General features: G+C 45.5%; 2 protein-coding genes across 4 annotated transcripts; one reads left to right on the top strand and one right to left on the bottom strand.

The window, feature by feature from the left end:
- Positions 1-96: 96 nt before the first annotated feature.
- ftr14l (finTRIM family, member 14-like) lies at positions 97-3,175 on the bottom strand. The gene is made up of 7 exons (XM_076018497.1): positions 2,529-3,175; positions 2,350-2,445; positions 1,964-2,197; positions 1,697-1,856; positions 1,480-1,605; positions 925-1,061; positions 97-664 (listed from the first exon to the last, which is right to left on the bottom strand). Exons 1-7 carry the CDS (start codon positions 2,925-2,927, stop codon positions 281-283), a joined length of 1,536 nt encoding a protein of 511 aa, XP_075874612.1. The 5' UTR covers positions 2,928-3,175; the 3' UTR covers positions 97-280.
- Positions 3,176-4,327: 1,152 nt separating this feature from the next.
- Positions 4,328-10,641, top strand: LOC142883550 (uncharacterized). 3 transcript variants are annotated; one of them, XM_076018510.1, is made up of 3 exons: positions 4,328-4,543; positions 6,998-8,776; positions 8,892-10,641. In XM_076018510.1, exons 2-3 carry the CDS (start codon positions 7,122-7,124, stop codon positions 8,962-8,964), a joined length of 1,728 nt encoding a protein of 575 aa, XP_075874625.1. In that variant the 5' UTR covers positions 4,328-4,543; positions 6,998-7,121; the 3' UTR covers positions 8,965-10,641. The 3 variants fall into 3 exon arrangements, with proteins under 3 accessions (XP_075874625.1, XP_075874627.1, XP_075874626.1); XM_076018512.1 differs by lacking the exon at positions 4,328-4,543 and adding an exon at positions 4,686-5,352; XM_076018511.1 differs by lacking the exon at positions 4,328-4,543 and adding an exon at positions 5,401-5,807.
- The last annotated feature ends 237 nt before the right edge of the window (positions 10,642-10,878 follow it).

A 10,878-nucleotide genomic window follows, 5' to 3' on the forward strand; every position in this document is an offset into this window, starting at 1 on the left:
CCTCTGGAGCTCCAGACTTGTAAATGCCGTTTCCTTGCAGGGTTTGAATTACTTTCTGTGACCCAACAAGAAGAAGCGCAACATTTTTTTTTTCTTTTTGCTTTGTCTTATCCCCCATGTATTTATTAGAGTTGTTCCTTCAAGCAATAACACAATAGTGGCACATTAGTGATACATTGTCATCAGCTAGAAAAGTTTAAAAAAAAATTGAACCTAGTTTAAAAAACAAAAAAAAAAAAAAACAAACAAGTTTTGATATTCCAGACAATGTAAACCTTCCTCAGAGTCTTATGGTGGTACCAAAGCCCCACACACTGAATGCAGGGTAGACAGGCTCTGTAAACACAGTCTGGACTTTGTGCAGAAGCCTCATGCCATCAGAGACACTGTAAAAGGCCAGGGTGCCGGCCGCATTGTCCAGGTACACGCCAATACGGGACGAGATTGCCGCCGGAATGTCTGTGCTCTTGTTGCCGTGTACGAAGGAGAACTTGGAGTCGGTGCAGTACAAACTCCAGGAGTTGTTGTTCCAGCCCAGACTGCATTCGTTGCCATCCCCCTTACGGCGGACCCCCCTGTAGGCTACGGCAATGTCTATTTCAGTTCCCTTCCAGTCCACCTCCCAGTAACAGCGAGTCCCAGTCACGCTGTCCCTGCACAGCACCTGCAACAGAACGGGGAAAGGGAGACGTTTAAAACACAAAATGCAATTTGGGTAACAGTTCACAGCTGCTTTGTACCTGAGAGTTTAGATGACTTGAGGCTTGACTTGAAGCCTTAAGTACCTCTTTAAAAATGCTTTAAACATGGCTCCTTAACAGAAGTCATTCTGACAACACAATCATTTCAACTTTACACTGATAAAATATTAACTTCTGTTCTCCACCTTTCGGTCAGGAGCCGAGGCAAGTATTAAATTTTCACCTGCTGCCAGTGGTTGAATCGGTCCGGATGCTCAGGGTAGTTCTTAGGCTCACTCTTCATTGTAGCTGTCCGGTTACCATCAGACAGGTGAAGGTTGGGGTGAACAGTGTTGACATCCAAAATTAACTGACAATAGTCTGAACAAAAAAAAAGAAAAAACAATGTTAATGGTGGCATTTGTTTTGGGGTTTGTGTTTCTGGGAGTTTGCTTTACTTCAAATGTTTCAATTCAAATTATCCTTATGTGCTTAAAAAGAACCAACATAATGGAAAAACATGACGACATTGGCCTTTTAAACCTTCCAATTACTTTTCCGAAACATCAGCTTGTTCAAATGCGTCCCATGTGTGTTCAGGGAACCTGCGTGTTTGTTGAAACTGAACTGGTAGTTATTCTCACCCTCCCCCACCAAACCTGTTCTGTCAGCAGCGTAGCAGTGTAGTCTCACTTGTTTCAGCAACAGGTGTATTTTGTTGTGAGTGCATAAGGAGAATTGTGTTTCAAGCTCAAACTATAGCTACAGTTCCTATCTAAAAGGATTATAAATGACTCACATTTCATGAAATCCTCTCTTGTTTTCGGTTCTGTTCTTATCCTCGGTTCCTCTCTTAGTGGCAAATCTTGCCTTATAATGGATTCCCTCCTCTTTTCAACTTCTTGTGTGATGTGAACGTCTTTCACTGTGAAAATACAAAAAAAAAAAGAGATGTAAGCTTAATTAATTAGACCAAATGATGTTTTCACCCAACAATGAGTTTTTTTTTTCCTTACCTGTTTCAGAGATTTTGCTAATTTCAGTCTTGCTGATTTCTTCAACTTGCAGCTTCAGCGACGCGATGGCTCTCTTGGTGGCATCGAAGGAGTAATGCGGAGCCACACTGATGTTGTTCAGGTCTTCATATCCCGAGGGTCCTGACAGTGACTGCCAGCCCTGGTGAGTGATGTTAACAAGATAAAAAGTTACAGAAACGTTTATATCTTTATAATCTCTGACCACTTGAGTTGCTGATTTGGGTCTTGAGTGCAGCTGGGACTCACCTGCAGAAAGTGGATGTGGTCGTCTGTGTGTGAGAGCTTGTCCAGGTCATTGTGCTTCTTCCTCAGGAGAGTGATCTCTTCCTCCATGCGGTCGAGCAGTATTTCCCCGCGCGTCACGGTGGTCCTCTCGTGCGTGCGGATCATCTCCTTGACTTCGTTGTACTTCCTCTCTATGGAGAGCAGGAGCTCGGAGAAGATGCGCTCGTTCTCCTCATTGGCCGTTTGAGCGGAGTGCTGATGGGGGATGCATAAGAAAAACTTGTAGCATCCAGCAATGCTTAAAATTCAGAACGATTTGATGGTTTTGTTTTTAGAAACAAAAGTCACTACAAAATATTTAAAGACAAATAATTAGTATACAAGCAGAACATTGCATGCACACTTACTTTAACGGACTCAACAGCTTGACGGAGATCCTGCCACTTTTTGATTCTCTGGTCGATTCTCTGTTGAGATTTGTTTAGCGTGGTACCAAGTTGTTTCTGTAGAGGAAACGACATTATATTCATTCATCATTGTTAAGTGGACAGGTTTATTTCTATCTCTGTCATATGTAATATTTTACTTGTTTCTCCGTCCTCTCGGTTCCAGCGGGGACAATGTCGTGGTGTTTGTGCTCGTCCATCATGCACAGGACACACACCGACGTCTGGTCAGTGCGACAATAAGCCTCCAGCAGCTTGTCGTGCTGAGCGCAGATCTTCTCTCTCATCTGTCCTGTTGCTTTCACCAGCTTGTGCTTCATCATGGCTGGGTACTCATAGTGAGACTGGAGGTGCGCCTCACAGTAAGACGCCAGGCACACCAGACAGGACTTCTCGGCCTTCTGCCTCCTCGTGGTGCAGAAGTCGCACAGGACTTCTCCGCTCTTGGCCTGTTCCCTGGGCTGGTTACGGCTGGTGGAGCGACGAGGCTTTTCCAAGCTGCTGTATCTGTCTAAATCCAGAGTGCTGGGATGGGACATTTTGCCGGATGATAATCAAACAGAAGTGATGTCCAAAAAAAAACAACTGACAAAAACCAAAAATCCACAGGTGGTTAGAGTCCACGGCAACGTGTTGAGGAGCAGGAAAGGAGGAACGAGGTATCCTGTGAATGAGGAGAGAGTGAACCTCACAGCTCGAGTGAAACTGTGGGAGTGATGCAATGTGTGCAGCAGAATGTTAGCTATGTGGTCAAGTCTCACTGTAAAACCAGTAGTTCCGGTTGGATGTTTTATTGACAAAGGCGTGGCCAAATACTCTTGACAAAAGATCAGACAAAGGAGACCAAGCTGAAGCCAAGGAAGTACTTACCGTGTGAACTTTACAGTCCCCTCTGTAAGAGTGAGCAAATAGACGCTCATAAAAGCATTAAAAATGTACAGGTACGGTTTCTTCTCAAACCTTTCCAAAATGAACAGAGACCAACGATGGCAGGCGTTCCAAACTGCTTTGATTTTGTAAGGGGCTGTTGTGGAATGATGAAATAAAGGTATTCTTGTGTTTTTTTCCAGTTTCCTACTTGAATCGTGTTTTTTGATTTCTCCCCCACCTAGGTGTATTAAGTGCTGTAATTAAAATAAAAACAAAAAAAAACAATACCCTTGAGTAACAGCACCACACTGTGGAATTAGTCATTATTACAAATACAGTTTAACTGCTGATTTATACCATGTTGTACAGAGGGCTAAAAGTGCCAACATTAAACAAATATATAATAGAAATAATCACTTGGATGTGCAATATCAAATAAATAATTTAGTCTACAGATAAATAGACAAATGAGTGATACCACTGATCACTAAATAAGGGGAAGGCCCATCCACTAACTTTGACAGAGTTTCAAATTATTTCATAAAGGCACTGACAACACAGGAACCAGGAAGTAATTGAATTGATGTTAAGCAAACAAAAAACAAAAAAAAAAAAACGCATTCTAATATTAACACAGATAGCATTAACCATGAACCATGTTATCGCTTGCAAACGCAGTTATCAATGAACAGCATATTTTTTTAACTTCAGAAACTGAACTCTAGTGACTTCACGAGTCAACTCTACTCATTAGGAGTAACTTTTTTTTTTTTTTAACAAGACATCATATTACAGCGGGTAACTTATTAAAAATGCATAGTTTTTAATGCAATTTAAAATATTGTTAAAAAAAAAAAAAAAAAAAAAAAACGAATCGTATTGTGTCAGCTATACACTTTGGACTTAAAGGCCATCATATCCACACACTTTCCCGCCGTCAACTGGATGACAGTTGCCCCCCCCTTCTCGAATCCCTCGTGATGAACCTCCATTCCAAACCTCTAGAGGGCGGTAGTGTCGCGGCGCTCTATTAAAGCGACGGCGATTCGCTTTCGCTCAAGTGAGTTGGTCGTCCAACGTTGGCGCCAGATGAGCTGTGGCGCCAGCTACACACACAGACCGAGAGGAGCACACATACACACATACACACACACTACTTTGACGAGGCACATAACAGCTTGCAAAGCCGTTTTCAACCCCTTTCTTTGAAGCATACACTTGCTATTCGGTTGCTATTAATTTTTTTTTAACTGTCGCCAGCCATCTAACGTAAGAGGACAATAAGGTGGGTGTGTGCATGCAGTAATTAAATGCTTTATGTCGCGAACCGGGCGATTCTTCACCCTTGTGCCAAACCGTTTCCCCCTCGTTTAGACTTAAATGTACATTAACGGGGCTCATTGCACGATAAGCGTCATGTTTCGATAGATGGAACGTCCACGTCAGTTGGACTCGTTTGCGTCTTTTATTTATGGCTCTTTTGTGTTCCTGTAGTTGTGATAGTTGGGAACTTCGTAGTGGAAAAATACAGGCCTGCACACGCACTGGTTACAACGTTGTGTCTTTAAACAAGACATAGTTGCATATACTGTTATTGTGGGGGTAAGACGCAATATCAACATTGACTCTCTTATCTCGTATTTTTAAAAATGCTTGTTATTGATTCGCAACGTTCATCCTTTTGGAGCCACCGTCCGGGTCGCCTTTGCACGCGAAACCTCTTTTACGGAGCCATGGGCGGTATAGCAAAGCTTCCGTTTTAGTGTTTTACCATCCGCACGCCAGAACTAAATTTAAGAGCTGTATTGAGCCATGTTAGCAATTTGGATTAGCTGGCAGGTTAGCTTGGCTTCGTGGCTATGTAGCAAGCACGCTAATTGTCTCCGGTTGGGTAGCCGCTAACATCAGCAAGGCCGCCATTGGAGTCGAGTGTGTGGTTTGTCGAATGCTGCAGCATTAAAGGAAGTGTCTGTAGCAAACATTCGCTACGTCCTTTTAAACGGGCGATTGAAGCTATATTCCAACACTTTTATACGCTGTTTATCTTATCCCGCCGACGTTGGTTTCTGGTTCATGTTTCACGAGTCTTGCTTTGTGAGTATGGGTGTCCTTCCCGGGCTTTTCGTACACTATTCATCGCACCCTCTCGGTTAGCCATCTTTGTTTCAGCTAGCCACATCACGTTTGGAATTACGGTGTGGCTCTTGTAGCTTGCTAACCTACTTAGACGCGTAACTGTCTCCGCATTAACTTGGTTGTTTTCGAGATACTGTTGATAGCGACCGTGGCATTTATGTTTCAAAAGCCATGCGTTTTTTAAAACTACATACTCTACTTTCATTTCGGGGGTGGCTTTAATTGAATATGCTGAAGGGCGGAAGCTAACGCGAGCTAGCGGCAGCCATCTTAGGCGAGCATGTAATCTTGGTTAGCTGGAAGTGTTGGTGTGGCACAACAAGATGGCCTGTTAATACTCGCACAGGACAATTTCCGCGTTGCTACCCGAATCGTAAAGAGAATAACCGCATATTCCGAGCATTCGTTTTGACGTGAGTATTCCACTTATTTTTAGTCAGTTGTTGCATGTAGCACCGACTTGGTTTTACGCGGAAGCTAGTTAGCGGGCTAAATCATGAACACATTAGCAGCTAACAACAATGCCATTTTGTCGTTAACCAGTCCCCCGATCATAGCCAGCTAACTAGCGGCTATAACAGCTATTTGTAGCTGTATTTTGAGGCTAGCAACAGGCACTACAGTGTGTATCACTGAAATATCACTTAGTATTGGAACCCCGGTATTTTTTTAATGCGTTGCGCATTTCTTGGTGAACTGCGTAGGCAGGTAAATTATATAGGTCAGCAATGTTTTGTTCTCGGATGGATACGGAATTGGAACCTTTATCCCGTGGTTCTGATCCACTTTGATTTTATCATTTGTTAGCACGTTAAGAGAAGCTCGTCCTGCAGGCTAACTTAGCTCGCAAAATGTATCATTTAGCGCGCTAGCTCGAGTGTGTTGGCAAACAAGTGCCAAGTGTGCCAGTCGCGGTGACCGCATCTTATCACTTTCAGATTGGCGGCTTTGTTTCCTGTAAAGTCAAATGCCGTGAGGGACACGGCTGTTTCGATGAATTGAACGCCAACGTTATGCACGCACTACGGAAGAAAACGTAGTGAGATCCATTGGAATATGGGGGACTTTAGCCAGAGAAAGTCCTTTAGTGTCGAGCTGCGTGCTTGCATTAGTGTTGGTTGGCCAAGTTCCCACAAACCCAACCTAAACAGACTGGGAGTAGGTGGCAGGTTACGCTCGACTTGTCGGTACTTCTAGTTAACTTCTGGAAATACCCGGTGCTCGTGTGAAGTTCTTTGATCGCTGTGGACTGCTGGCATTCAGCTGATGGGCCTCTTATCTTAGAATTAAACAAGCTGTCATAAAGTTGTCTGCGTGTCGACTATCTATGTATTTGGCGTTCAGTGTAATATCTACTACAGATTTCTGAACCACTCCCCAGTTTTGTAGGCCAAAGTTTTGTTTTATTGAGTTTGTCAAAATGGTTCTTGCGTATCTTTTATCAACCCTTTCGTTTTGTTTCTTTATCGTGGGTGCTTTTGTAATGACGTGACAATTCTCTCACGTAGACTTTGATTGACTGTTCTTTTGTCCTTCTCATCAAATGCACTTGAAATGACTTGCACTGGAGAACATTGTTTAAAGTTATTTGTTGTGTTTGCAGGTCTGCTTACTGACACAAGCACCGGCGCTCCTCCGAACAAAACGGCGCTCTCGATACCCCGATTCCCCTTTTTTAGTTCTCATCCGGCCAAAAAACGGAGGTCGTGGGGTTGGAGTGTGTTCTCATGGCCGAGTCAGAGACTGAATGTGACACACCCGGCCTTGACACACTTGGGTCGGAGTGTGTCATAGCCCATAGCCATGTCGACCTTCATTACGGAGCAGAAACTGAGATTATGACGGAGGAGAAGCGCGGATTGGAGTTGGAGATCCACGGCGCAGACTTAAAGATCCAGGGTCTGGGGGGCGACCTGGGAGCGGTGGCCTGCGTCGACGCCATCGTGGCCGAGTCCGACCACGACTACATCAAGGTGGAACATGGCGACATGCACTGTTTCACCGGCGCGGAGATCAAGACGACGGGAAGCGAGGCTCTGCTCGGAGAGGTGCTGCTCAAGACGGAGAGCGAGCACGTGGTGAAAGTGGAGTCCGACCACGGCGGCGAGCTGACGGTGGAGTCCGAGAACGGCGTCATCATACACGAGGCCCACGGCCTGCAGTGCAACGAGTGCGGCGAGATCTTCGGCAGCATAGCCGACCTTCACCAGCACTTTGAGATCCACAAGGACCTGAACCCGTACATCTGCGTCCACTGCGGCGAGAGCTTCGCCGTGGAGGCCAGCCTCAAGCAGCACATGAAGATTCACATGAAAGAGAAGCCCTACGTCCCCCCCGGGGTGGAGATCATGGGCAAGGACGTCATCGACGCCTTCAGCCTCAAGTCGCACCAGATGATCCACCTGCCCGACAAGCCCCACAGATGCTCGGAGTGCGGCAAGAGCTTCGCGGCCGCCATCACCCTGAGGGAACACATGAAGATGCATTCGGAAGACAAGCCCTACAAGTGCACGCAGTGCAGGAAGAGCTTCGTCCGCAGGAGGCACCTGAAGAAGCACCAGGAGGTGCACGCGCGCGAGAAGCCCTACACCTGCGGCCAGTGCGGCAAGGGCTTCGCCACCACCTCCAACCTGAAGCAGCACCAGAAAACCCACGCCGCCGTGGTGCTGGGCGACAAGCCGCACCGCTGCGCGCAGTGCGGCAAGTGCTTCGCGGCCGCCGCCACCCTGAGGGAGCACCAGCGGATCCACTCGGGCGAGAAGCCCTACAAGTGCAACATGTGCAGGAAGAGCTTCGTGCGCAAGCGCCACCTGAAGAAGCACCAGCAGGTCCACGCCGGCGGGAAGCCCTACACCTGCAGACATTGCAACAAGGGCTTCAATCACTCGTCCTCGCTGTCCCGCCACCACAAGACCCACTTACAGAACCCCGTGTTCTCGCCGCCGCAGCCCGGGAAGCCCATGTCCTACGTCACGCCCCCCAAGCAGCGGGTGCACCAGCAGGGCGAGAAGCCCTACATGTGCCATCACTGCGAAAAGGGCTTCAATCATTCCTCGTCACTCTCCCGCCACCAAAGAGTCCACTCGGAGGGCAAAAGCTACACCTGCGCCCACTGTGGCAAAAGATTCAATCACTCCTCGTCTCTCGCCAGGCACCAGAGAGTTCACCTGGAGAGCAAGCAGCAGCAGCAGCCGCCGCAGCAGGCACAGCAGCCGCCGCCGCAGCAGTACACCACCATTCCCACCGGGAAGGGCTTCCCCAACAACGCCTTCCCCAAACAGCGCATGCTGTCCGTGGAGAAACCGTACAGGTGCTCCCAGTGCGGCAAAGGCTTTAACCATTCGTCCTCCCTGTCTCGGCACCACCGGATCCACGTAGACCAGTGAGCAGCCTTCCCACCCTTTCACAACCTTACAAGCTCCGCTGTCCGCTTTTCCTCCCTGTCCGTGTTGTTACCTTTACCAATGTTCCCACTCATCGACATCTCCACTCTGCAGGAAACGTCAGGCTAACGAAGGAGGTCACGTCAGCGCACAGCTACACTGGAGTGGAGCAGCTAAGAATAATTGAATAGCTAATACTGAAGTCTTCAGGAGAAGCTGGCATGGTCCTGAAGGACTTTGAAACCCTATCACAGCTCAGAGCTGAACCCCCGGACATTGTACTCAGTAAGAAGATGGTATTAAAATAATAGCGACGGAGCCTCTGTTCTTGCGCGTGATCGTCTTTCGCTCCACGAACTCTTCGGAACACTTTTAAAAGCAAACAAACAGTTATTTGAAGAACGACACGACATGAAATTGTTGCCTGAAGAAAAAAAAAGAAAAAAAGAAAGTGGTCCACTTTAGTCTTTTTGAAGATTTCAGTTCTCTACCTTCAGGTGAGCATGTGCGCTTTTCAGCTGCAAGCGTCACCCAAGACTAGCGACCGAACAGGAACTCTCGTCTCAATTTCAATGGTCTTTTTTTTTTCTCCCCTTTTCACTCCCAAGCCCCATTAGAAGCAAAACATCCCAGAATCCAGTGTAAATACTTATTGATTTTCTTTTATATATATGTATAGGTGACTAGTGTGCTGTTGCAAAAGATAACATTTTTGATAGTAAGATCCACTCGTCTCCACCGTTTTTTCCCCTTTATACGATTTTTTTGTTTCCAGTGGTGGAATCCGACCTGTTGCGGGTGTTCTCTCATGCAGCTTGTTCTTCAACCGTCGGAGGCGCAACCATCTCGTATGTTCCCAAGGTTGTCTTTGTGTATTGTCTGTCGGGTTCTCACTAATGCATAGACTGTACAGAGCAATACTGACTGACACCCCCGGTTCTATTATGACAACGGAATTTAGCCATCAGGAAATGCATAATAGAAATAAAACAAACAAAACCTGCTGGGTAGCATAACAAAAATGAGCCCTGTCTTAATTATTACCGCACAGTTTTTCTCTGTACTCACACCAAATGTACGCCAAATGCAACATCACACTTTGCTTATTGCTTTGGAGACTAATTACAATGATTGTGTATAGAATATTGGTAATATCGCTCATGTTGACCTGGAAATATTGCAATTTGATTTAAAAAAAAAAAAAAAGTAAACAAAAGATTGTGCATACTAAAGACTACAAGAGGAAATCTCACTTTTACAAGATTTTTTCTGAATTCCAATGGATTATGCTCTATTAACTGTCCTGTGTAAAATATCTTTTACAAACTGATGTATTTTTTTAGACATGGTTTGGGTTATATGAAAGGGAATGAGAGATATACCGTTTTTATGGGAGTGAACATGGTGAGCAATATTTTTTTTTCTTTTGTTTTTATTTGGATATCAATTGTGCTTCAAACTGTAGCATAGGTTTCTTCCTTGTGTTAGATAGGTGCCTTATTGCATGCTATGTAGAAATGTATGCCGAGCTGTTATTTGAGAAAAGAAGCTAGGGGTTTTCTGTCTTTTTTTGTTCATATTCATACTAACTTGCCCTACATTTTAATTTGACGTCACTGATATCTATTGCTTTTTTTGCTTTCATGTATATTACCATGCGTCTACACTGTTACGACCATAATGTTTATTTTCCCCCTTTTTATTTTATTTTTTATTTCGCTTTTGTTTGTTTTTTTTTGGTCAATGTCCTCATTGTAGAAAGTGTAAATGATCCATATTGGCTTCTCTTGTGGGTTAATCCTGTAACACCACCTCCCAGATTCTGAGTGGCACATACATGGATAAATAAAGGTTGTTGACTCTCTTGTGTCGTTGGGACGGGTGATTATAAAGACGGTACGACGCGTTCGGCTATATTTGTTTTCACTGCCTCGTGTTACAGGCGCCAATAAGCAGCACTTGTCCCGTCGCTGAGGGACGAAGTCTCGCCATAACTGAGACTTGCGCTTCCGAGTTGTGGCCACAAGGTGTCACCATCTACCAAAGCTATACGTTCGCGGCACAAGTGGAGCGTTAAAAATCAGCACGACAATGTAAAATG

Source organism: Nelusetta ayraudi, unplaced genomic scaffold (assembly GCF_046127955.1).
Source record: "Nelusetta ayraudi isolate G7.1 ecotype Tasmania unplaced genomic scaffold, CSIRO-AGI_Nayr_v1 ptg000008l, whole genome shotgun sequence".
Lineage (NCBI taxonomy): Eukaryota > Metazoa > Chordata > Actinopteri > Tetraodontiformes > Monacanthidae > Nelusetta > Nelusetta ayraudi.

Coding starts and splice junctions, on each gene's coding strand:
- LOC142883550 (XM_076018510.1), top strand. CDS start 7,122: ATGGCCGAGTCAGAGACTGAATGTGACACACCCGGCCTTGACACACTT. Junction 8,777..8,891: donor CACCGGATCCACGTAGACCA/GTGAGCAGCCTT, acceptor TCCACTCTGCAG/GAAACGTCAGGCTAACGAAG.
- ftr14l (XM_076018497.1), bottom strand. CDS start 2,927: ATGTCCCATCCCAGCACTCTGGATTTAGACAGATACAGCAGCTTGGAA. Junction 1,857..1,963: donor ACCACATCCACTTTCTGCAG/GTGAGTCCCAGC, acceptor ATCACTCACCAG/GGCTGGCAGTCACTGTCAGG. Junction 665..924: donor GATTCAACCACTGGCAGCAG/GTGAAAATTTAA, acceptor GTTCTGTTGCAG/GTGCTGTGCAGGGACAGCGT.